The 26,975-nt window shown below is 47.7% G+C and overlaps 1 protein-coding gene across 1 annotated transcript in view; it reads right to left on the bottom strand.

The window, feature by feature from the left end:
- The window catches only part of LOC144480957 (uncharacterized), a 100,464-nt gene that overhangs the window by 70,818 nt on the left and 2,671 nt on the right, over positions 1-26,975 (bottom strand). The window contains exon 3 of the mRNA XM_078200571.1: positions 14,708-15,612. Coding sequence (XP_078056697.1) covers positions 14,708-15,612 — 905 coding nt within the window. The remainder of the gene's footprint in view (positions 1-14,707; positions 15,613-26,975) is intronic.

Here is a 26,975-nt window from a genome sequence, read left to right as displayed (position 1 = left end):
AAACTGATAGCGACATGAGGACGGCCTCAACCGGGATCTTTGGTTCATGTCACACTATCTGTAACCTCCACCATTTGGCCTGGGCTTGCAAAATCTCACTAACTGTCCTGGCTTGAGACAATTCTCACCTCTTTAACCCGTGATTATCCCTCTCTCCACTCGCATTGTCTGCACCTGTAAAGACTTGATTACCTGTAAAGACTCGCATTCCAACCATTATCTTGTAATTGTGTCTTTGTCTATATATGCCGTGTTTGTGAATCTACCTCTCCACTCACCTGATGAAGGAGCAGTGCTCTGAAAGCTCGTGATACTAAATAAACCTGTTGGACTTTAACCCGGCGTTGTGAGACTTCTTACTGTATAAAAGAAGCAAATGTGAAGTGAGAAATAATTTGTTCATTTTTTGGAAAGTCAAATTGAGGTAGGACTTTCACGGTGAATGATGGGACTTCAGGAAGTATCATGGAACAGAGGGACCTTGGGAGTTCAGGTGCACGGTTCTCTAAAGGTGGAGTTACACGTAGATAGGGCAGTGAAGAAGACCTTTGGCATGCTGGCCTTCATCAGTCACGGCATTGAGTATAGAAGTTGGGAAGTTATGTTGCAGTTGTACAGGACTGTCTGTGTGGAGTTTGCACATTCTCCTCGTGTCTGTGTGGGTTTCCTCCGGGTGCTCCGGTTTCCTCCCACAGTCCAAAGATGTGCGGGTTAGGTTGATTGGCCATGCTAAATTGCCCCTTAGTGTCCTGGGATGCGTAGGTTAGAGGGATTAGTGGGTAAATATGTAGGGATATGGGGGTAGGGCCTGGGTGGGATTGTGGTCGGTGCAGACTCGATGGGCCAAATGGCCTCTTTCTGTGCTGTAGGGTTTCTAAGATTCTAAGACGTTGGTGAGGCCACACCTGGAGTATTGTGTTCAGTCTTGGTCGCCTTGCTACAGGAAAGATGTTTTTAAACCGGAGAGAGTGCAGAAAAGATTGACAAGATTGTTGCCAGGACTCAAGAGACTGAATTATAGGGAGAGATTGGATCATAGAATCCTACAGTGCAGAAAGAGGCCATTCGGCCCATCGAGTCTGCACCAACCACAATCCCACCCAGGCCCTATCCACATATCCCTACATATTTACCCACTAACCCCTCTAACCTATGCATCCCGGGACACTAAGCGGCAATTTAGAATAGCCAATCAACCTAGCCCGCACATCTTTGGACTGTGGGAGGAAACCGGAGCACCCGGAGGAAACCCACGCAGACACAGGGAGAATGTGCAAACTCCACACAGACAGTGACCCGAGCCAGGATTGGAACACAGGTCCCTGGAGCTGTGAAGCAGCTAACCACTGTGCTACCGTGCCGGATAGGCTTTTTGCTTTGGAGCATAGGAGACTGAGGGGTGATTTTATAGAGTATATAAGATCTTGAGAGGCATGGATAGGGTGAATGAACCCAGTCTTTTCCCCAGGGTTGGGGAATCGAGAATCAGAGGGCATAGGTTTAAGTTAAGGGGGGAAAGAATTAATGGGAACCTGAGGAGCAACTTTTTTTATACAGAGGATGGTACATGTGTGGAATGAGCTGCCGGAGGAAGTGGTTGAGGCAGCGACATTGACAACATTTAAAAGGCATTTTGGACAGATACACGGATAGGAAAAGTTCAGAGGGATATGGGCCAAATGCAGGAAAATGTGGTTAGCTTAGGTGGGCATTTTGGTAGGCATGGGCCTGTCTCCGTGCCGTGGGATCTGGAAGGCACTGCCTGGAAATGTGGAGGAGGCAGCTTTGCTCGAGGCATTCAAGAGGACATTTGATAATCACTTGAATGGAAACCATTTTCAGCGATATGGGGAAAAGGCAAGAGAAACTCTTTCCTCGATCTTGCTTCCCCTCCTCCTCTGGCCCGTCTTTCAACTGAAGAGAAGGGCAGGTGTCCGCTGGGCACTGCCACCTCACCAGCCACTCAGCAGTGGTAATGGTCCCTCTGGAGGATATACCTGTGTGCCCTATTGGGGGGTTGCAGGGGAAGGGGGGTGCTGGTTGTTCACCCAGTGTAAATCACCTGTTGAAACTATTCTGACCAATGGGCACAGGATAGCTACTCAAAACATCAGGGGGGGTTACCACGGCTGCCCCCTGCCCCACCCCACCCCATCACACTGCGCAAAGTCAACTTTTCTGTGTACCTCCTGCTAAGGGTCATATCTCAGTCTTTTATAAAGACTTGGCCGGCACAGTGGCATAGTGGTTAGTGCTGCTGCCTCACAGCGCCAGGGAGCTGGGTTCAATTCCCGGCTTAGGTCACTGTCTTTGATTTGATTTATTATTGTCACATGTATGAGTACACAGTGAAAAGCATTGTTTCTTACGTGCTATACAGACAGAGCATACTGAACATAGGAAAGGAGAGGGTGCAGAATATAGTGTTACAGTTATTGCTAGGGTGTAGAGAAATATCAATTTAATATTTGATTTATTATTGTCACGTATTGGGATACAGTGAAAAGTATTGTTTCTTGCCCATTACACAGAAAGCATACTGGGAAGCTTTTTCCCAGGTCGGACGTGGCGATCACGAGGGGTCACGGGCTCAAGGTGAGAGGGGCGAAGTATAACTCAGATATCAGAGGGACGTTTTTTACACAGAGGGTGGTGGGGGCCTGGAATGCGCTGCCAAGTAGGGTGGTGCAGGCAGGCACGCTGACATCGTTTAAGACTTACCTGGATAGTCACATGAGCAGCCTGGGAATGGAGGGATACAAACGATTGGTCTAGTTGGACCAAGGAGCGGCACAGGCTTGGAGGGCCGAAGGGCCTGTTTCCTGTGCTGTACTGATCTTTGTTCTTTGTTAATGGAGTATCTAGGGGAGAAGTAGAGGAAGTGGCACAGTGGGGCAGCATGCTGGGCACAGTGGTTCGCACTGCTGCCTCACAGCGCCAGGGACCCGTGTTCAATTCCGGTCTCGGGTCACTGTCTGTGTGGAGTTTGCACATTCTCCCTGTGTCTGTGTGGGTTTCATCCGGGTGCTCCGGTTTCCTCCCACAATCCAAAGATGTGCGGGTTAGGTTAATTGACCATGCTAAAATGACCCTAGTGTCGGGGAGACTAATAGGGTAAATATGTGGGGTTACGGGAGTAGGGCCTGGGTGGGATTGTGGTCGGTGCAGACTTGATGGGCCGAATGGCCTCTGTCTGCACTGTAGGATTCTAGAATTAAATCATAGAAACCCTACAGTACAGAAAGAGGCCATTCGGCCCATCGAGTCTGCACCGACCACAATCCCACCCAGGCCCTACTCCCATATCCCTATATATTTATCCGCTAATCCCTCTAACCTACGCATCTCAGGACACTAAGGGGCAATTTTTAGCATGGCCAATCAACCTAACCTGCACATCTTTGGACTGTGGGAGGAAACCGGAGCACCCGGAGGAAACCCACGCAGACACGAGGAGAATGTGCAAACTCCACACAGACAGTGACCCGAGCCGGGAATCGAACCCGGGACCCTGGAGCTGCGAAGCAGCAGTGCTAACCACTGTGCTACCGTGCCGCCCGCTAATTAAGTTGATCTTTCTCTGCATCCTAGCTATGACTGTAACACTACATTCAATACAACGGTATGAAAGATCAACTTAGCGCGAGGTAGGTCCATTGAAAAGTCTGATGGCAGCAGGGAAGAAGCTGTTCTTGAGTCAGTTAGTATTTGTCCTCAGACGTTTGCATCTTTTTCCTGATGGAAGAAAGTGAAAGAGAGAATGTCCGGGGCGCGTGGGGTCCTTGATTATGCTGGCTGCCTTTCCGAGGCAGCGGGAAGTGTAAACAGTGTCAATGGATGGGAAGCTGGCTTGAGTGATAGACCAAGCTATGTTCACAACCCTTTGTAGTTTCTTGTGGTCTTGGTCAGAGCAGGAGCCATAACAAACTGTGATACATCGCAAAGGAAGGGGCATCATGGTGGCACAGTGGTTAGCACTGCTGCCTCACAGTGCCAGAGATCCAGGTTCGATTCCTGGCTTGGGTGACTGTCTGTGCGGAGTCCACACATTCTCCCCGTGTCTGCATGGGTTTCCTCCGCGTGCTCCGGTTTCCTCACAGTCAGAAAGATGTGCTGGTTCGGGTGCATTGGCTATGCTAAATTCTCCCTCAGTGTACACGAACAGGTGCCAGAGTGTGGCGACTAGGGGATTTTCACTATAACTTCATTGCAGTATTAATGTCAGCCTATGGTGATACTAATAAAAAAACTTAAACTTAAGACTTTCCATGGTGCATCTGTAAAGGTTGGTGAGAGTCGTAGCAGACATGCCGGATTTCCTTAGCCTCCTGAGAAAGTAGAGGCGTTGGTGGGCTTTCTGAAGTATAGCATCAGCGTGGAGGGACCAGGACAGGTTGTTGGTGATCTGGACACCTAGAAACTGTCTGGGTGGAGTTTGCACGTTCTCCCCGTGTCTGCATGGGTTTCCTCTGGGTGTTCCGGTTTCCTCCCACAGTCCAAAGATGTGGGGGTTAGGTGAATTGGCAATGCTAAATTGTCCCTTAGTATCCAAAGATATGTAGGTTAGGTGGATTGTCCATGGTAAATTGCCCCTGTGTGTCCCAAGATGTGTAGGTTAGGTGGATTAGCCATGCTAAATTGTCCCTTAGTGTCAAGAGATGTGTAGGTTAGGTGGATTAGCCATGGGTAAATGCCATGGGGTTACAGAGATAGGGCGGGAGGGTTGGCCTATCCCTGTAGAGGGTTGGTGCAGACTCGATGGGCCTAATGGCCTCCTTCTGCACTATAGAGGTTCTATGATAAGGGGATGCACCTACCAGTTTAGGACTGTCAATGTGGCAGATTGATCAAAGTGACTGCTTGTTTCCACAAACTGTTAAAAGTTTGTCGTCTTTTCAGCAATGTTATATTCAGGGGAGATGGTGGCACAGCGGCACTGCCACTGGACTAATAATCCAGTGGGATCATGTACAAGGGACCCAGGTTCAAATCCCTCCACGTCAGATCATAGAATCCCTACAGTGCAGAAAGACGCTATTTGGCCCATCGAGTCTGCACTGACAACAATCCCACCCAGGCCCGATCCCCGTAAACCCATGTATTTACCCTGCTAATCCCCCTGACACTAAATCGGTGGCACGGTGGCAGAGTGGTTAGCACTGCTGCCTCACAGTGCCAGGGACCCGGTTTCAATTCCAGCCTCGGGTCACTGTCTGGGTGGAGTTTGCATGTTCTCCCCGTGTCTGCGTGGGTTTCCTCCAGGTGCTCTGGTTTCCTCCCACAGTCCAAAGATGTGTGGGTTAGGTGGATTGGCCATGATAAATTGCCCCTTAGCATACAATGATGTGTAGGTTAGGGGAATTAGCGAGGCTGAACACTTGGGGTTACGGGGAACAGGTCTGGGTGGGATTGCCCCTTAGTGTCAGGGGGATTACATGGGGTTACAAGGATAGGGCCTGGGTGGGATTCTGCACTGTAGGATTCTACGATTCTAATTTAGAATGGCCAGTGCACCTAACCTGCACTTGGTGGCACAGTGGTTAGCACTGTTGCCTCACAGCACCAAGGACCCTGGTACAATTCCAGCCTTGGGAAACTGTGTGGAGTTTATACCCGTGTCTGCGTCAGTTATTTCTGGATGCTCTAAAGATGTGCAGGTTAGGTGGATTGGCCATGCTGAATTGCCCCTTAGTGTCAGGGGGATTAGCAGGGTAAATACGTGGGGTTATGGGGATAGGGCCTGGGTGGAATTGTTGTCAGTGCAGACTTGATGGGCCGAATGATCTCCTTCAGTACTGTACGGATTCTATGATTCAATGTTCTTTGGACTGTGGGAGGAAACCGGAGCACTCGGAGGAAACCCACGCAGACACAGGGAGAACGTGCAGCCTCCGCACAGACAGACAATCACCCAAGGCTGGAATCGAACCCGGGTCCCTGGCACTGTGAGGCTGCAGTGCTAACCACTGTGCCACCGTGCCGCGTTGAGGGTGTGGATATTGAGTTACAACAACAAGGCAACTCTGTCAGCAAAAATTGAAACAATGCCTCGTTGAAGGTCAACGGTTGCGTATTCAGGTAAGAAACTAATCTGACTTTGCGTCGGTTTCATAAACACTGCATTCCCGGCCTTGGCCACAGGATGAAACAAAGACAAGTTATCGTGACAAATATGAAAAAACAAGATATGGTGACATATTACGCTAATGAAGGAGACAGTTTTCTATTGGGAAGAAAGGGCAAAAAGCTATGCTATGATTGGTGAACTATGTCTGCAAATGAAGGATTAGAAAGTTCCTCGTTTCTTATTTGAACAAAGAACACAGAAAATTACAGCACAGGAACAGGCCCTGCGGCCCTCCAAGCCTGCACCGACCATGCTGCCCGACTGAACTAAAACCCCCGACCCTTCCGGGGACCATATCCTTCCATTCCCATCCTATTCATGTATTTGTCCAGACGCCCCTTAAAACTATCGTATTTGCTCCCACTACCTCCCATGCAGCGAATTCCAGGCAACCACCACCCTCTGAGTAAAATACTTGCCTCGTACATCTCCTTTAAACCTTGTCCCTCTCGCCTTAAACCTACGCCCCCTCGTAATTGACTCTTCCACCCTGGGAAAAAGCTTCTGACTATCCACTCTGTCCATGCCTCTCATAATCTTGTAGACTTCTATCAGGTCGCCCCTCAACCTTCATCGTTCTATTGAGAACAAACCAAGTTTCTTCAACCTCTCCTCATAGCTAATGTCCTCCATACCAGGCAACATCCTGGTAAATCTTTTCCGTACCGTCTCCAAAGCCTCCACATCTTTCTGGTAGTGTGGTGACCAGAATTGAACACTATTTTCCAATTTGCTGTATTTAACTATAACTGCTAATTATCTGTATGAATCAGCAGAACACCATCGTGCAATTCACTGTGTCCATTCTCCTTCTAGCAAGTAATAAAAGGTTAGGAGATTGAGGTACTCACCATGCCTGTTAACCACAATTGGGGGGGGGAGCACTTAGTTGAAGAGAAAGGAAGACATGTCCAAAGCACTCTTTTGATTTTGTTTTGAGTTATTATTGTCACATGTATTAGTATACAGTGAAAATCAGGTGGCACGGTGGTTAGCACTGCTGCCTCACTGCGCCAGAGACCCAGGTTCAATTCCCAGCTTGGGTCACTGTCTGTGTGGAGTTTGCACGTTCCCCCCTTATTTGTGTGGGTTTCCTCCAGGTGCTCCGGTTTCCTCCCAGTCTGAAAGGCGTGCTGGTTAGGGTGCATTGGCCATGCTAAATTCTCCCTCAGTGTACCTGAACAGGCGCCGGAGTGTAGCAGCTAGGGGATTTTCACAGTAACTTCATTGCAGTGTTAATGTAAGCCTACTTGTGACAAATAAATAAACTTTAAACTTTAAGTATTGTTTCTTGCGCGCTATACAGACAAAGCATACCATTCATAGAGAAGGAAAGGAGAGAGTGCAGATTTTAGTGTTACAGTCATAGCTAGGGTGTAGAGAAAGATCGACTTAATGCAAAGTAGGTCCATTCACGTCTGAAACAGCAGGGCAGAAGCTGTTCTTGAGTCGGTTGGTATGTGACCTCAGACTTTCGTAACTTTTCCTCGACGGAAGAAGATGGAAAAGAGAATGTCTGGGATGCGTGGAGTCCTTGATTATGCTGGCTGCTTTGCTGAAGCAGCGGGAAGTATAGACAGAGTCAACGGATGGAGGCTGGGTTGCATGATGGACTGGGCTACATTCACAACCTTTTCTAGTTTCTTGCAGTCTTGGGAAGAGTAGGAGACACACCAAGCTGTGATACAATCAGAAAGAATGCTTTTGGAAAGTTGCCTGCGAGGATACTGTTATCTTTATGTGGGTTTGTGAGGATGTAAGTACAGGACTACATGGCTTTTATGCTAGCTTATGAATATTTATTGTAGGAATCAATTGTGGATTACACTATAATCATGAATATTATAATCATAGGGTCGACACTTCTTAAAACTTGATATGACATCCACTTAAAATTACATATCATTTTTAAATCCATCAGAAACAATTTGAATATTAAAACAAATATTGATATGAAGATTATACTTACAATTGCTATAATTTCTGAATAGTATGGAATGTCTTTGTCTCAAACTTTTAAAGGGAATTCTCTCAGCACTCAACGTTTTTGTATCCTATGGCTGACCGATGTCTCTGTGTGTTGACTTTTAAAGACATTGTCTTTATCTTTGTGGCATTGTATTCTATAAAAAACTTTTAAAAAATAAGCCTTGTCAATCTTTTTTTGAATCCTTGAGGGTCATGTTCGTAGATCATCGCGGTTTACCGCATGGAAACGGGCCCTTCAGCTCACCTTGTCCATGCCACCCTTTTTTTTAGCCACTAAGCTAGTCCCAATTGTCCACGTTTGGCCATCTCTCGATACCCATGTAACTGTCTAAATGCTTTTTAAAAGTCAAAATTGTGCCCACCTCCACTACTGCTTCTGGCAGCTTGTTCCAGACACTCACCACCCTCTCAGTGAAAAACATTGCCCCTCTGGACCCTTTTGTATCTCTCCCCTCTCGTCTTAAAACTATGCCCTCTAGTTGTAGACTCCCCTACCTTTGGGAAAAGATGTTGACTATCCATCTTATCTGTGCCCCTCATTATTTTATAGACCTCTATAAGATCATCCCTAAGTCTCCTACGCTCCAGGGGAAAAAAAAAGTCCCTGTCTATCCAGCCTCTTCTTATAACTCAAACCATCAAGTCCCGGTAGCATCCTAGTAAATCTTTTCTGCACTTTTTCTAGTTTAATAATATCCTTTCTATAATAGGCTGACCAGAACTGTACACAGTATTCCAAGTGTGGCCTTACCAATGTCTTGTACAACTTCAACAATATGTTCCAACTCCTGTATTCACTGTTCTGACCAATGAAATCAAGCATGCTGAATGCCTTCTTCACCACTCTGTCCACCTGTGACTCCACTTTCAAGGCGCTATGAACCTGTACCCCTAGATCTCTTTGTTCTGTAACTCTCCTCAACGCCCTACCATTAACTGAGTAAGTCCTGCCCTGGTTCAATCTACCAAAATGCATTATCTCGCATTTGTCTAAATTAAACTCCATCTGCCCTTCGTCAGCCCACTGGCCCAATTGATCAAGATCCCATTACAATTGGAGATAACTTTCTTCACTGTCCACTATGCCACCAATCTTAGTGTCATCTGCAAACTTACTAACCATGCCTCCTGTATTCTCATCCAAATCATTAATATAAATGACAAATAACAGTGGACCCAGCACTGATCCCTGAGGCACACCGCTGGTCACAGGCCTCCAGTTTGAAAAACAATTCTCTAAAACCACCTTCTGGCTTCTGTCAAGAAGCCAATTTTATTTAGATACCTCACCCTGGATCCCATCAGATTTAACCTCATGCAACAACCTACTATGCGGTACCTTGTCAAAGGCCTTGCTAAAGTCCATGTAGACAACATCAACTGCACTGCCCTCATCTACCTTCTTGGTTACCCCTTCAAAAAACTCAATCAAATTTGTGAGACATGATTTTCCACTCACAAAGCCATGCTGACTGTTCCTAATCAGTCCTTGCGACTCTAAATGCCTGTAGATCCTGTCTCTCAAAATACCTTCCAACAATTTACCCACCACAGATGTGAGGCTCCCTGGCCTGTAGTTCCCAGGCTTTTCCCTGCAGCCCTTTTTAAACAAAGGCACAACATTTGCCACTCTCCAATCTTCAGGCACCTCACCTGTGACTATCGATGATGCAAATATCTCGGCTCGAGGACCCGCAATTTCCTCCCCAGCCTCCCACAATGTCCTGGGATACACTTCATCAGGTCCCGGGGATTTATCTACTTTGATGCGCTTTAAGACTTCCAGCACCACCTCCTCTGTAATATGTACGCTCCTCAAGACATCACTATTTATTTCCCCAAGTTCCCTAACATCCATGCTTTTCTCAACAGTAAATACTGATGAGAAATATTCATTTAGGATCTCACCCATCTCTTGTGGATCTGCACACAGATGACCTTGTTGATCCTTCTTGCTATCTAGGTTCTTACAGGTGATTTGGTGTTCTTCCAGCAGTTTTTTATTTATTCATTCGTGGGGCATGGGCATCGCTGGCTGGGCCAGCATTTAATTCCCATCCCTAGTTGCCCTTATGAAGGTTGTGGTGAGCTGCCTTCTTGACAACTGAGTGGCTTGCTAAGCCATTTCAGAGTCAACCACATTGTTGTGGCTCTGAAGCCACATGTAGGCCAGACCAGGTAAGGACAGTAGATTTCCTTCCCATAACTGGAGTATTGTGTTCAGTTTTGGTCGCCTTGCTATAGGAAAGATGTTATTAAACGGGAGAGAGTGGAGGAGAGATTTACAAGGATGTTGCCAGGACTCAAGGGACCGCACGGTAGCACAGTGGTTAGCACTGCTGCTTCACAGCTCCAGGGACCTGGGTTCGATTCCCGGCTTGGGTCACTGTCTGTGTGGAGTTTGCACATTCTCCTCGTGTCTGCGTGGGTTTCCTCTGGGTGCTCCGGTTTCCTCCCACAGTCCAAAGATGTGCGGGTTAGGTTGATTGGCCATACTAAAATTGCCCTTAGTGTCCTGAGATGTGTACGTTAGAGGGATTAGTGGGTAAAATATGTAGGGGTATGGGGGTAGGGCCTGGGTGGGATTGTGGTCAGTGCAGACTCGATGGGCCGAATGGCCTCTTTCTGTGCTGTAGGGTTTCTATGATTCTATGACTGAGTTATAGGGAGAGATTGGACAGGCTAGGACATATTTCCTTTGGAACATAGGAAACTGAGGGGTGATCTTATAGAGGTGTATATGATCATGAGTGGCATGGGTCGGGTGAACACACTCAGTCTTTTTCCCAGGGTTGGGGAATCAGAGGGCATAGGTTTAAGTTAAGAGGGGAAAGAATTAATGGGAACCTGAGGAGCAGCTTTTTTACACAGAGGGTGGTACGTATGTGGAATGAGCTGCTGGAGGAAGTGGTTGAGGCAGCGGCATTGACAACATTTAAAAAGCATTTGGACAAATACATGGATAGGAAAGGTTTAGAGGGAAATGGGCCAAATGCAGGCAAATGGGGTTAACTTAGATGGGCATTTTGATTGGCATGCAAGAGTTTGGGCCGAAGGGCCTGTCTCTGTGCTATAGATTCTAAGATTCTATGCAAGAGATTAGTGAACCAGATGGGTTTTTCCAACAATCGACAATGGTTTCATGGTCATCAGTAGATTCTTAATTCCAGATATTTATTATTGAATTCAAATTCCACCATCTGCCGTGGTGGGATTCAAACCCAGGTCCCCAGAAGATTAGCTGAGTTTCTGGATTAACAGTCTGGCGATAATACCACCAGACCATCGCCTCCCCATTGGGCATTCAATTCATTTTTTTAATGAGTTCACGCATTGCATATTGTGTTGAACAGTTTTCCTGGCAATGATTTTCCAGGTGGCACAGTGGTGAGCAGTGCCACCAGGGACCCGAGTTCAATTCCGGACCCGGGTTCGATTCCGGCCTCGGGTCACTGTCTGTGCGGAGTTTGCACATTCTCCTCGTGTCTGCATGGGTTTCCTCCGGATGTCCCGGTTTCCTCCCACGGTCTAAAGATGTGCGGGTTAGGTGGATTGGCCATGCTAAAAAAAATTCCCTTAGTGTCAGGGGGATTAGCAGGGATGGGGTTGTTGTCAGTGCAGGCTCGATGGGCTGAATGGCCTCCTTCTGCACTGTAGGGATTCTATGATTCAAATGCTGGGTACTGTACTCTAATTTATATCTCAGTAACATAATGAACAATTTTGTCATGAAATGGGTCACTTCCATGATATCACATAGAACCATAGAAAATTACAGCTCAGAAACAGGCCTTTTGGCCCTTCTTGTCTGTGCCAAACCATTTTTTGCCTAGTCCCACTGACCTGCACTTGGACCATATCCCTCCACACCCCTCTCATCCATGAACCCGTCCAAGTTTTTCTTAAATGTTAAAAGTGACCCTGCATTTACCACTTTATCCGGCAGCTCATTCCACACTCCCACCACTCTGCGTGAAAAAGCCCCCCCTAATATTCCCTTTAAACTTTTCTCCTTTCACCCTTAACCCATGCCCTCTGGTTTTTTTCTCCCCTAGCCTCAGTGGAAAAAGCCTGCTTGCATTCACTCTATCTATACCCATCAAAATCTTATACACCTCTATCAAATCTCCCCTCAATCTTCTACGCTCCAGGGAATAAAGTCCCAACCTATTCAATCTCTCTCTGTAACTCAGCTTCTCAAGTCCCGGCAACATCCTTGTGAACCTTCTCTGCACTCTTTCAACCTTATTTACATCCTTCCTGTAACTAGGTGACCAAAACTGTACACAATACTCTAAATTCGGCCTCACCAATGCCTTATAACCTTACCATAATACTCCAACTTTTATACTCGATACTCTGATTGAGAAAAGGCCAATGTACCAAAGGCACTCTTTGGCACTCTGTCAGAATGAACATGATTCAGTCCTGGATGTGATTAACAGGAGCAATAACAGCAGAATCCAACCCCTGTCATCGCTGGTATCTCAGTCTGCATGCTTGTTTTTACTGGTCGGGGCATCGAGTACAAGAGTCAGGATGTCATGTTGAAGTTTTATAAAACTTTGGTTAGGCCGCACTTAGAATATTGCATTCAATTCTGGTCGCCACATTACAGGAAGGATGTAGATTTTTCGAGAAGGTGCAGAAGAGGTTTACCAGGATGCTGCCTGGATTAGAGGATATGAGTTATAAGGAGAGTCTGGACAAATTCGTATTGTTTTATCTGGAGCGGCGGAGGCTGAGGGGAGACCTGATAGAAGTCTACAAAATTATGAGACGTAGATGGAGTTGATAGTCAGAATCTTTTTCCCCCAAGAGTTGGTATGTCTAATACTAGGGGGCATGCACTTCAGGTGAGAGGGGGAAGTTCAATGGAGATGTGAAGGATAAGTTTTTTAAAACAGAGAGTGGTAGGTGTCTGGAACCAGGTGTGGTGGTGGAGGCAGATATGATAGGGGCGTTTAAGGGGTTTTAAGTAAGCACATGAATATGCAAAGAATAGAGGAATATGGACCAAGGGCAGGCAGAAAGGATTAGCTTAATTTGGCGTCATGTTCGACACAACATTGTGGGCTGAAGGGTCTGTTCCTGTGCTGTTCTATGGTAGGATGACCTTCTAAACCACTCCAGGCAGCAAGATAGAATCCAACAGTACAGAAGGAGGCCATTCAGCCCATCGAGGGCCTGTTCCTGTAACTCTCATTTACCCTCCTAATCCCTCTGACACTAAGGGGCAATTTTAGCATGGCCAATCAACCTAACCCGCACATCTTTGGACTGAGGGAGGAAACTGGAGCACCCGGAGGAAACTCCCGCAGACACGGGGAGAACGTGCAAACTCCACACAGACAGTGACCTGAGGCCAGAATTGAACCCGGTCCCTGGCGCTGTGAGGCAGCGGTGCTAACCACTGTGCCGCCCATGTTTTTATTTCCCTCCCTGGGAGAGTGCTTGAGTAAAGGGATGGTGATGCAGAATCAGGGAGGGGTGCATTGAAGCTGGCAATTTTATGTGCCTTTACCTATCCCGGATGTAATTAACAGCAGAACACATCTCAACAATTAAATATGGACTCCTTGGAGTCTCAGCTGATGCATAGAATCGTAGAATCCCTACAGTGCAGGAGGAGGCCATTCGGCCCAGCAATCCTGCACTGACCACAATCCCACCCAGGCCCTATTCCCATAACTCCATGAATTTCCCTGCTAATCCCCCTGATGCTAAGGGGCAATTTAGCATGGCCAATCCATCTAACCTGCTCATCTTTGGAGTGTGGGAGGAAATCGGAGCACCCGGAGGAAACCCACACAGACACTGGGAGAACATGCAAACTCCACACAGTGACCCGAGGTGGGAATTGAACCCGGGTCCCTGGCACTGTGAGGCGGCCGGCAGACGCTGCGACAACGGATGAATGAACACCGCTCGACAATCACCAGGCAAGACTGTTCTCTTCCTGTTGGGGAGCACTTCAGCGGTCACGGGCATTCGGCCTCTGATATTCGGGTAAGCGTTCTCCAAGGCGGCCTTCGCGACACACGACAGCGCAGAGTCGCTGAGCAGAAACTGATAGCCAAGTTCCGCACACACAAGGACGGCCTCAACCGGGATATTGGGTTCATGTCACACTATTTGTAACTCCCACAGTTGCGTGGACCTGCAGAGTTTCACTGGCTGTCTTGTCTGGAGACAATACACATCTTTTTAGCCTGTCTTGATGCTCTCTCCACTCCCATTGTTTTGTTTCTTAAAGACTGGATTAGTTGTAAGTATTCGCATTCCAACCATTATTCATGTAAATTGAGTCTGTGTCTTTATAAGTTCTGTTTGTGAACAGAATTCCCACTCACCTGAAGAAGGGGCTTAGAGCCTCGAAAGCTTGTGTGGCTTTTGCTACCAAATAAACCTGTTGGACTTTAACCTGGTGTTGTTAAACTTCTTACTGTGAGGCAGCAGTGCGAACCACTGTGCCACCGTGCCACCAGTTTGCTGATCACTCTCTGCTTGGTGTGAATGGGCTTCTGAGGGATTTAAAATCACTCCCAAGATCTGAGCATTGAGGAAGGTCGCTAATCGGTGTGACTGCCCTGGTGTTTCAGCAAATTGGAGGAAGAGGCGAATCCCTTCCCGCACACAGAGCAGGTGAAGGGTCTCTCCCCAGTGTGAACTCGCCGGTGTGTCCGCAGGGTTGAGGACTGTGTGAAAGCCTTCCCGCATACCGAGCAGGTGAAGGGCTTCTCCCCGGTGTGAACGTGTCTGTGGGTCAGCAGGCTGGATGATCGGGTGAATCTCTGGCCGCACTCGGAGCAGGTGAACGGCCTCTCGCCGGTGTGGACTCGCTGGTGCTGCCTCAGGGTGGTGGAATCGCTGAACCCGTTCCCGCAGACGGAGCAGGTGAAGGGCCTCTCCCCGGTGTGGATGCGTCTGTGCGTCAGTAGACTGGACGACTGCGTGAATTTCTTGCCGCACTCGGAGCAGGTGAAGGGTCTCTCCCCAGTGTGAACGCTCCGGTGTGTCAGCAGGTGGGACAACTGAGCGAATCCCTTCCCGCACTCTGAGCAGGTGAAAGGTCTTTCCCCAGTGTGAACTCGCTGGTGTCTCAAGAGGTCAGAGGAAAGGGCGAATCCCTTCCCGCACTCGCCGCAGATGAAAGGTCTCTTCCCAGCATGACCCTGCCTGTGAGCCTTCAGATTGGATGGGTCGCTGAATCCGTTCCCACACACGGAACAGGTGAACGGCTTCTCCCCGCTGTGAGCTCGCTGGTGTTTCCGCAGGCTGGATGTACCAGTGAAGCCCTTTCCGCACTCGGGGCAGCTGTACGGTCTCTCGCCGGTGTGAACTCGTCGGTGTTTCAGCAGGCTGGACGAATCGCTGAATCCCTTCGCACACTGCAAGCAGGTGAATGGCCTCTCTCCAGTGTGGATGCGTCGGTGAGATTCCAGCTGGGACGGGAAATTGAATCCCTTCCCGCAGTCCCCACATTTCCACGGTTTCTCCATGGTGCGGGTGTCCTTGTGACTCTCCAGGTTAAACAATCAGTTAAATCTCACACAGAACACGGGTGCAGTCTCTCCTCGCTGTGAATGGTGCGATGTATTTTCAGGCTGTGTAACTGGTTAAAGCTCTTTCCACACTCAGTACGCTGGAATACTCTCACTCGGGTGTGCGTGTGACTCGATGCTTTTCCAGTCACACTGATGTTTAGAACCTTTTCAACGAGAGAAACATTTCTCCGTCCACATTCAAAGGCCGATGATGTTCGGGTGCTGACGAATCGAGTGGCTCTGTTAGATCTTTTGACTTGAGCGATTCTTTGAGTTTCCTTTCTGTCAATCCTCCCTTGCCGATACCCTGCAAAAGGAGATTACAGAAGTCATCACTCTAGCTACAGGACTGGTTGGGTGCATTGGCCATGCTAAATTCTCCCTCAGTGTACCCGAAACAGGCGCTGGAGTGTGGCAACTAGGGGATTTTCACAGTAACTTCATTGCAGTGTTCATGTAAGCCTACTTGTGACACTAAGAAATAAACTTTAAACCTTAAAGATATTCATAGTGGACAATTCTAGTTTCTATGCAACAATTTGGTGGCACGGTGGCACAGTCATTAGCACTGGCTAAGTGGTGACACAGTGCCACAGTGGTTGGCACAGTGGTTAGCAGTGCTGTCTCACAGCGCCAGGGACCCAGGTTCAAATCCTGGCTTGGGTCACTGTCTGTGTGGAGTCTGCACATTCTCCCGTGTCTACTTGGGTTTCCTCCGGGTGCTCCGGATTCCTCCCACAGTCCAAAGATGTGCGGGTTAGATGGATTGGCCATGCTAAATTGATCCTACTATCGGAGGATTAGCAGGGTAAATATGTGGGGTTGCGGGAATACGGCCTGGGTGGGACTGTGGTCAGTACAGACGCAATGGGCCAAATGGCCTCCTTCTGCACTGTAGGAATTCAATGATTCAATGAATTCCCCAGCCCTCCCCACTGAGTTTCGGCCTGACCGCCCCCCCCCAATTTGGAAAGGCCCCACACCCTACCCGACTCCAAACTCCTTCATTGACCTCCTATCTTGTCCACTCCTCAGGATCAACTCTGACCCCTGTCACTGGTGCACGTTTTCTCCCTTCCCTCCCTCGCTTTGGGACTCTGCCCGTTCCCCCAGTTTGGGACTCCCCCCCCCCCCCCTTTACCGTCCTACCCTTTGCTTCAGCCCAGAGCCTTGGGGAGTCTCTCCATTCTCCACCAGCCCCTTTGCTGCAACCCCCAGAAATAAAAACAATGATATTCCCACCATCAACCCTCATTTCACTTACACAGCTCAAAATGCTGGGCACAGATCACAGCCAATGATCCAAATCATTTCTCTGGCTGAGACAGAGGTGTGCATTTTGCTAATCATTTAATAAACAGCCAATCACAATGACAGCCTCTCACTGGGACCTTTTACATGGACAATGAAGGCAGAACAACCTTGGGAGGAGGGAAGGGGAGAGCAGTCCCTCCCTGATTGGTTGGAGGACCGCCTGATCCTCCGGCCGCTAGTCCGAACGCTCATTGGTCAGTCCCACTGTCAATCATCCCACGTTGTGACGTCAAGTCATCCCCCGCTCCCTGCTGCCAAGGGGGGCGGGGACTCCAAACCTGGAACCTCTCTGATTGGTTGGAGGACAGCCTGGTCCTCCGGCCGCATATCTGGTCGCTCAATGGTTGAAGAGCCAGTCAACCAGCCAGGCATTGTGACGTCACGTCATGGTCCAGCCCACCACAAGAGGAAGCGCGAAGACCATCACATTCCTACTCTGATTGGTTAGGGACCTAAACGCCCTCCTTTGTCAAACCCGATTATTATTTGTCCACTGACCTGTCAATCAAGCGCGTTTGAATGTCACGTCAACCCACTCCGTGCTGTGCGGCAGAGCGTCCAGCCCCGCTCACTCTCTGATTGGTTGGGGGAACAATTGGGCCTCCGGACCGACACCTGACGCCTATTGGGTGTTAGACCCATCAATCATCTGTGGGTGACGCCCACGCAGGGTCGCTTCTTGCCCTCGGCCGCCGGGACGAGGAGGAAAATGGTGCCGGAGGGAAAAAGCTAGAATTCCAGGCCGAGTGACAGGGAGCGCGTCTGGGGGAAGTGGAGATCTCTTGATTTATAATGACTCATTTAAGATTCTCTTCATTTAACCTCCCCCCTCCTGCAGATGGGCCCGCGGACAAGCGGCTCCGGCCATGGTGACCATGGAAACAGGCCGCCATCTTGGAGCCTGGCAAATTGGGCGCATGCGCCGGTTCTCCTGCCGCCATCTCGCGGCTGGGGCAGTGGGTGGGCGGGGCTTTCTGTTGCCAACTTTGGTCCCAGTGCCCGGGAGGGACCCATCCTTGCCTCCAATTGAGTCCATTCTCACTCTGCACAAAACACACACACACCAAGACTGCAGGAAATTACAAAGGTTTGTCAACTAAGTCCAATCCATCACACAAACTAAAGATGTGCGGGTTAGAACACAGAACAATACAGCACAGGAACAGGCCCTTCCGCCCTCCAAGCCTGCGCCGCTCATGTGCCCAACTAGACCATTCTTTTGTATCCCTCTATTCCCAGTCTGTTCATGTGGCTATGTAGATAAGTCTTAAACGATCCCAGCGTGTCCGCCTCAATCACCTTGCTTGGCAGTGCATTCCAGGCCCCCACCACCCTCTGTGTAAAATACGTCCCCCTGACATCTGTGTTGAAACTTGCCCCCCTGACCTTGAACCCGTGACCCCTTGTGTTCGTCACCTCCGACCCGGGAAAAAGCTTCCCACTGTTCACCCTATCTATGCCCTTCATAATTTTATACACCTCTATTAGGTCGCCCCTCATCCTCCGTCTTTCCAGGGAGAACAACCCCAGTTTACCCAATCTCTCCTCATAGCTAAGACCTCCATACCAGGCAACATCCTGGTAAACCTTCTCTGTACTCTCTCCAAAGCCTCCACGTCCTTCTGGTAGTGTGGCGACCAGAACTGGATGCAGTATTCCAAATGTGGCCTAACCATTGTTCTATAAAGCTGCAACATCATATGCCAACTTTTATATTCTATGCCCCATCCAATAAAGACAAGCATGCCATATGCCTTCTTCACCACCTTCTCCACCTGTGCTGCCACGTTTAACGATCTGTGCACTTGTACACCCAGGTCCCTCTGTGTGTCTATACTCCTGATGGTTCTGCCATTTATTGTATAGCTCCCCCTTACATTAGATCTACCGAAATGCATCACTTCGCATTTATCTGGATTAAATTCCATCTGCCATTTCTCCGCCCAATGTTCCAGCCTATCTATATCCTGCTGTATTCTCTGACAATGTTCATCACTATCCGCAACTCCAGCAATCTTTGTGTCGTCCGCAAACTCACTGATCACACCAGTTACATCTTCCTCCAAATCATTTATATATATCACAAACAGCAGAGGTCCCAGTACAGAGCCCTGCGGAACACCACGAGTCACAGACCTCCAACCGGAAAAAGACCCCTCCACTGCTACCCTCTGTCTTCTATGGCTAAGCCAGTTCTCCACCCATCTAGCTAGCTCACCTTTTATCCCGTGAGATTTAACCTTTTGCCCCAGCCTGCCATGAGGGTCCTTGTCAAACGCTTTACTAAAATTCATATAGACGACATCCACGGCCCTTCCCTCGTCAATCGTTTTTGTCACCTCCTCAAAAAACTCAACCAAATTTGTGAGGCATGACCTCCCTCGTACAAAACCATGTTGTCTATCACTAATGAGATTATTCAGTTCTAAATGCGCATATATCCTATCTCTAAGAATCTTCTCCAACAACTTCCCTACCACGGATGTCAAGCTCACCGGCCTATAATTACCCGGGTTATCCTTCCTACCCTTCTTAAATAACAGGACCACATTTGCTGTCCTCCAATTCTCTGGGACGTCACCTGTGTCCAGTGAAGAGACAACGATTTCTGTTAGAGGCCCAGCAATTGCATCTCTCGCCTCCCTGAGGAGTCTAGGATAGATGCCATCTGGCCCTGGGGATTTGTCTGTCTTAATGTTTCCTAAAAAACCTAACACTTCCTCCCTTGTAATTGAGATTTTTTCTAACGGGTCAACACATCTCTCTGAGACACTACCAGTCAATATGTCCCTCTCCTTTGTGAATACTGATGCAAAGTATTCGTTTAGGATCTCACCTACTTCCTTTGGTTCTAAGCATAATTCCTCTCCTTTGTCCCTGAGAGGTCCGAATCTTTCCCTAACAACCCTCTTGTTCCTAACGTAGGTATAAAATGCCTTAGGATTCTCCTTAATCCTGTCTGTCAAGGACATTTCGTGACCCCTTTTTGCCCTTCTAAGTCCCTGTTTGAGTTCTTTTCTACTTTCTCTGTATTCTTCCAGTGCTCCATCTATTTTTAGCTTCCTGGACCTCATGTATGCCTCTTTTTTCTTTTTGATTAGATCCACAATTTCACTGGTTATCCACGGCTCTCGAGTCCTACCTTTCCTATCCTTCCTCTTTACAGGCACATGCCTGTCCTGCAGTCCTATCAACTGCTCCTTAAAAGACTCCCACATGCCAGATGTGGATTTACCCTTGAACAGTCTCTCCCAATCAACAGCCACCAAATCCTGCCTAATCCGGCTGTAGTTAGCCTTCCCCCAATTCAGTACCTTACCCATAGGACGACACTCATCTTTTTCCATTACTATCCTAAAGTTTACAGAATTATGGTCACTATTTGCCACATGTTCCCCTACTGCAACCGGGCTCATTCCCCAGTACTAGGTCCAGTATAGCCCCCTCTCTAGTTGGACTGTCAACATATTGTTCCAAAGAACCTTCCTGTACGCATTTTATAATTTCTTCCCCGTCCAGGCTCCCAGCCCTAAGCGATTTCCAATCTATGTGAGGGAAATTAAAGTCTCCCACTACAACAACCCTATTTTTTCTGCACCTGTCCCGAATCTCCTTACATATCCGTTCCTCAACTTCCTGTGGGCTGTTGGGAGGCCTGTAGTATACCCCCAGCATAGTGACTGCGCCCTTCCTGTTTCTGAGCTCCACCCACAGTGACTCGTTACCTGACCCTTGCATATTGTCCACCCTCTGTACCGCTGTAATATGCTCCCTAACCAGCATTGCTACTCCCCCACCTCTCCTCTGTCTCGCCTAAAACACTTGTACCCCGGAATATTCAGCTGCCAGTCCCGTCCTTCTTTTAACCAAGTCTCCATCACTGCAACCACATCCAAGTTCCGCGCAAGCATTAAGGCTCTAAGTTCATCTGTCTTGCCCTTGACGCCCCTTGCATTGAAGCAGATGCACTCCAGACCTCCAGGCCCACTGAGGTCATCCTCCCCCAGAATGCTCTTCCTCTTAGATAGCCTTGTCTTGGCCCCAACCTCGTCCCCAGCCTCTATGCTTCTTGACCTATTGTTCTGATCCCCACCCCCCTGCCACATTAGTTTAAACCCACCCGAACCACACTCGCAAAACTCCCAGCAAGGATATTCGTACCTCTCCAGTTTAGGTGCAACCCCGTCCTTCTTGTACAGGTGCCATCCTCTCTTGAAGACTTCCCAGTGATCCACGAATTCGAAACCCTCCCTCCTGCACCAGTTCATTAGCCACGCGTTCAGCTGTGCAGTCTCCCTGTTCCTGGCCTCACTAGCTTGTGGCACTGGGAGTAGTCCAGAGATCGCTACCCTAGAGGCCCTGCTTTTTAGCCTACTACCCAACTCCCTGAATTGCTCTCGCAGGACCTCCCTGCTCTCTCTGCCTACGTCATTTGCCCCAATGTGGACAATGACGTCTGTCTGGTTATCCGCCTTTTTTAGGATGCTTCCTACCCGCTCAGAGACATCCAGGTTCATTGACAATGCTAAATTGCCTGTCATGTCAGGGGGATTAACTGGTTTAATGTGTGGGGTTACAGGAGTAGGGCTGACTGGGATGGGGTTGGAACAGACTTGATGGGCCAAACGGCCTCTTTCTGTACTGTAGGCATTCTATGAAACCAGCCTCCATCCATTGACTCACTGTGTACTAATACATGTGACAATAATAAAGAAAATTAAATCAAATTTATTAAAGGAATGCTGCCATGCTGACCCACTCTGGCCTACATGTGACTCTCGAGCCACAGCAATGTTGTTGATTCTGTAACCAGGCTGCACAGATCAAGGGCAATTTGGAGAGGGGCAATAAATGTTGGTGAAACAGCGACACCCACATCCTGGGAACGAATAGAAAAAATAAAACACGGCTGACTGTTTAAACATGGGTGATTTATTCATTTAACGAACCCAGAATATTAATTTCCACATCAGTCACTGGATCTACTAACAGCGGAAACAGACCCAACTGTCCAAATGAACATGGTTCAATCCTGGATGTGATTAACAGCAGCAACAACAGCAGAATCCAACCCCTGGAATCACTTTTGAACTCGCTGGTGTCTCCAAAGTTGGGAGGACAGTCTAAACCTCTCCAGGCAGTAACAGCTTCTGACCCATGCTCTCCTCATTTAGAATATTGTCTACAATTCTGGTCGCCACACTACCAGAAGGATGTGGATCTTTGAAGAGAGTACAGAAGAGGTTTACCAGGATGTTACCTGATCTGGAGGGTATTAGCTATGAGAGTTTGGATAAACTCGGTTTGTTCTCACTGGAATGACGGAGATTGAGGGGGTGATCTGATAGAGGTCTACAAGATTATGAGTGGCGTGGATGGAGTGGATAGTCAGGTGCTCTTTCCTCGGGTAGAAAAGTCAAGTTGTAGGTTTAAGGTGCATGGGGAAAAGTTTAGAGGAGATGTGCAAGGCAAGTTTTTTCACACAGAGGTGGTGAATGGCTGGAATGCGCTGCCTGGGGAGGTGGTGGGAGCAGGTACGATGGCGGCATTCAAAGGGCAACTAGACAAATACATGAATAGGATGGGACTGGAAGGATATGGACTCCGTAAGTGCATACAGTTTTAGTTTAGGCAGGCATCATGATCAGCACAGGCTTGGAGGGCTGAAGGGCCTGTTTCTGAGCTGGACTTTTCTTTGTTGTCCTCAGTGTGCGACGATACTGTGCCTTTAAGAAATGTATTTTAAACATGTTTCTTTCCAGTGTGTTTCCAGCAGGCCCTGGAAATTGCCGGCACCGTTTGTCTGCAGCCGGTGTCTCTAATTGTTGCTGAAGCAATATAATGGACATCATGTTAAATTTTAATCTGGCCTAAAGCACTATCCTGGGGCTTATGGTCCTTTGGGGTTTGCTGGGTGGAGCATGATTTGGGGGATGATTAACAGGTCAGGTGATGCCTGGGAACAGTTTTATTTTCCACAGAAAAGTCCAAATTTTTAGTTTTATCATAGAAATCATAGAAACCATACAGTACAGAAAGAGGCCATTCGGCCCATCGAGTCTGCACCGACCACAATCCCACCCAGGCCCTACCCCCATATCCCTACATATTTTAGCCGCTAATCCCTCTAATCTACGCATCCCAGGACACTAAGGGGCAATTTTTAGCATGGCCAATCAACTTAACCCGCACATCTTTGGACTGTGGGAGGAAACCGGAACACCCGGAGGAAACCCAGTTTAGTTTAGTTGCTATTTAGTTGCTAGTTTTAGTTTAGTTGCTATTAGGAGCTGATGGAAGAAGGCAGTATCTCTCTGTCTCTCTCTGCAGAGGCGTGCTGAAAGTTCCAGGACTGGGAAGCCTCAGAGATTTGTTCCAACATAGAATCACTACAGTGCAGAAGGAGGCCATTCAGCCCATCGAGTCTGTACCGACCACAATCCCACCCAGGCATCCCCATAACCCCATACATTTACCCTAGCTAGTCCCCCTGACACTAAGGGGCAATTTAGCATGGCGAATCCACCTCACCTGCACATCTTTGAACACGAAGGAGCAATTTAGCATGGCCAATCTGCCTAACCTGCACATCTTTGGATATTCAAAGGACCAACTCACAGCTGGTGTTATAAAGCTGAAAGCCCAGCATCATGTGCGCATACTTGCTTTCTGTGTCAAGTCTAGAAAATGGTTTATGTCTGTGGGATGGAGTTCAATTTGGAACAAAATAGATAGCTAGCTGTTAAGGTTTATACTACATTATGTTTGACTCTTGTAATTGGTAAAACGATATGCTAGTTCTTTTTGTTATATTTTAACTGTGTTCTTAAATAAATAAAGCTTCCCTATTGGGTCACATGAATCATACCTGGAGTGAAACACCTTATGCTCGCCCTAGTGCCAAATTCAAATGTAAAAACCTTGGGCCCAGTGTTGCAAAGTTGGGTAAAGTAGTTATAGATTGGGAGATACAACGTTAGAATGTGGTGTTTGCAAAATTGTAAAATGCTAGCGGGGGACGGGGGTGGGGGATGGGGGTGGGGATGGGGATGGGGGACGGGGGTGGGGGAAGCATTGCACGATCCCGTTAAAAAGGTGGTACTTTTTCTCTGCTTTGAGATTTTAGAAATGCAAGTACACAGAGAGCCCCAACCTGAAACATTTGTATCGAAAGGCCAAGCAGCAGTTTTTAACCAAGACAACTGGCTTTTGAATTTTGCCAATCAATTTGAATCAGGCAATTAGATACCAAAAAGCTATTAAATTTAAATCTGATGGTTTTGACAACCGAGGACCAATCCTCGAGTGAGAAATATTGATATGTCATCATGGGTATATAAGAAGGGGGCAGTGGGACAAAGAGAGTAGAACAACTGCCACCGACTAGAGCCAACAGCCCTCAGCTCTCAACTGCAACGAGAATCGCTGGCTTTCAGAGTTTCATCTATGTTAGAGAAAGTACCATCTAGATAGCAAGGGTACAAAAGAAGAAAGAAGTTCCAGACAGAAGAATCAACAGAGAAAGCCCGGAATATTCCGGAAGACACAAAACCTGGTTGTAAAACCAGGGTGGCATGGTGGTTAGCACTGCTGCTTCACAGCGCTTGGGACCCAGGTTCGATTCCCGGCTTGGGTCACTGTCTGTGTGGAGTTTGCACGTTCTCCCCGTGTCTGCGTGGGTTTCCTCCGGGTGCTCCAGTTTCCTCCCACATTCTGAAAGACGTGCTGGTTATGTGCATTGACCTGCACACACCCTGAGGCACACCACTAGTCACCGGCTGCCATCCTGAAAAAGGACTGGCCTTTTACCAGTCAGCCAATCCTCTATCCATGCCAGGATCTTACCCTTAACACCATGGGCTCTTAACCTATTTAACAGTCTCCTATGCGGCACCTTGTCAAAGGCCTTCTGGAAATCTAAATAAATCATGTCCACTGGTTCTCCTTTATCTAACTTCCTTGTTACCTCCTCAAAGAACTCTAACAGATTTCTCAGACATGACCTCCCCTTGACAAAGCCGTGCTGACTCAGTCCTACTCGATCATGCATTTCCAAGTACTCTGCGATCTCATCTTTAATAATGGACTCTAAAATCTTGCCAATGACCGAAGTCAGGCTAACACCGGCCTATAATTTCCCGTCTGCTGCCTCCCTGCCTTCTTAAAAGCGGTGTTACATTAGTTCCTTTCCAGTCCTCTGATACCCTCCCTGCCTCCAGTGATTGCTGGAAGATCACCACCAATGCCTCCACAATTTCCTCAGTATCTCTTTTAGAACCCTGGGGTGTAGTCCATCCGGTCCAGGAAATTTATCCAACTTCAGACCTTTCAGTTTCCCCAGAACCTTCTCCTTAGTGATGGCCACTACACTCACCTGTGCCCCCTGACTCTCCAGGAGCTTTGGCATCCCACTGGTGTCTTCCACCGTGAAGACTGATGCAAAGTAACTATTCAGTTCTTCTGCCATTATTTTGTTTCCTATTATTACTTCTCCAGTCTCATTTTCCAGTGGTCCAATGGATACTTTTGCCTCTTGCTTACCTTTCATATATTGGAAACAACTCTCCCTATCTTCTTTTATATTACTCGCTAGCTTACACTCATATTTCATCTTCTCCCCTCTTATTGCTTTTTTAGTTGTCTTCTGCTCGCTTTTAAAACCTTCCCAATCCTCTGGCTTCCCGCTAATCCTCGCCACTTCGTATGCTTTTTCTTTTATGCTGTCCTTGACTTCCCTCGTCAGCCATGGATGCCTTGTGCTCTCCTTAGCATGTTTCCTCCTCCTTGGGATGAATTTCTGTTGGTGCCTCCCGAATAACCCGCAAAAACCCCTGCCATTGCTGTTCCACTGTGTTCTCTGCTAGGCTCCCTTTCCAATCAACTCTGGCCAGCTCATGTCTTTGCAGTTACCTTTATTTACTTCTAATACTTTAACATCTGATCCCAGCTTCTTCTTCTCAAACTGCAGGGTAAATTCTATCATATTGTGGTCACTGCTCCCTCAGAGTTCCTTCACTTTAAGTTCCCTAATCAAGTCTGCCTCATTACACATCACCAAATCCAGAATTGCCTGTTCCCCAGTAGGCTTTGTCACAAGCTGCTCCAAAAAACTATCTCTTAGATATTCCACAAATTATTTTTCTTGGGAACCACCTGATTTTCCCAATCCACCTGCAGATTGAAGTCCACCATGATTATTGTAATATTGCCTTTTCTATCTCCTGATTTATTTTCTGCCCCACATCCTGACTACTGCTAGGGGGCCTGTACATAACTCCCATCAGGGACTTTTTACCTTTGCGATTCCTCAACTCTACCCACAGAGATTCTCTGCCTTCTGATCCGATATCACTTCTTGCTATCGATTTAACTTCATTCCTTACTAACAATGCAACCCTGCCCCCTTTGCCCATCTGCTGGTCCTTCCGATAGGACTGATATCCTTGGATATTTAGATCCCAGCCCTGATCCCCTTGCATCCACGTGTCTGTGATGCCCACAACATCGTACCGGCCAATTTCAATGTGCGCAACAAGTTCATTTACTTTGTTCCGTATACTGTGCACTTGGTGACTAGGGGAATTTCACAGTAACTTCATTGCAGTGTTAATGTAAGCCTTACTTGTGACTAATAGATAAACTTTACTTTACTAATTTCGAGAGTGACTAAATTTTATTTTGTTAATGAGTGGAAGGTTTATTTATTGGAACAGCATACCATTAGAATCTTGTTTTATTTGGAAATAGTTAACAGTTAAAAGGGATTTATTTGGTTTGTCAATAGTTTAGTTCGATAAATAAGTCGTTACATGTTGATTTGAGAGAGAGTGCCAGGGATTTATTTTTATTGAACACTAGAAGTTGCTGAATCACACCACTCACACACACTTTTTACAGATTGTAGGGCGAGGTACTTCTCCTGGGTGTTTCAGTGTTAGTTCTCAGAGGGGGGAATAACCTCTGCTTTATAAGATAAGGCTGACTTCATAAAACACCTT

This window comes from Mustelus asterias, chromosome 30, assembly GCF_964213995.1.
Source record: "Mustelus asterias chromosome 30, sMusAst1.hap1.1, whole genome shotgun sequence".
NCBI lineage: Eukaryota > Metazoa > Chordata > Chondrichthyes > Carcharhiniformes > Triakidae > Mustelus > Mustelus asterias.
Note: the sequence above shows the minus strand (reverse complement) of the source record. Positions and strands in the feature narration are given on the sequence as shown.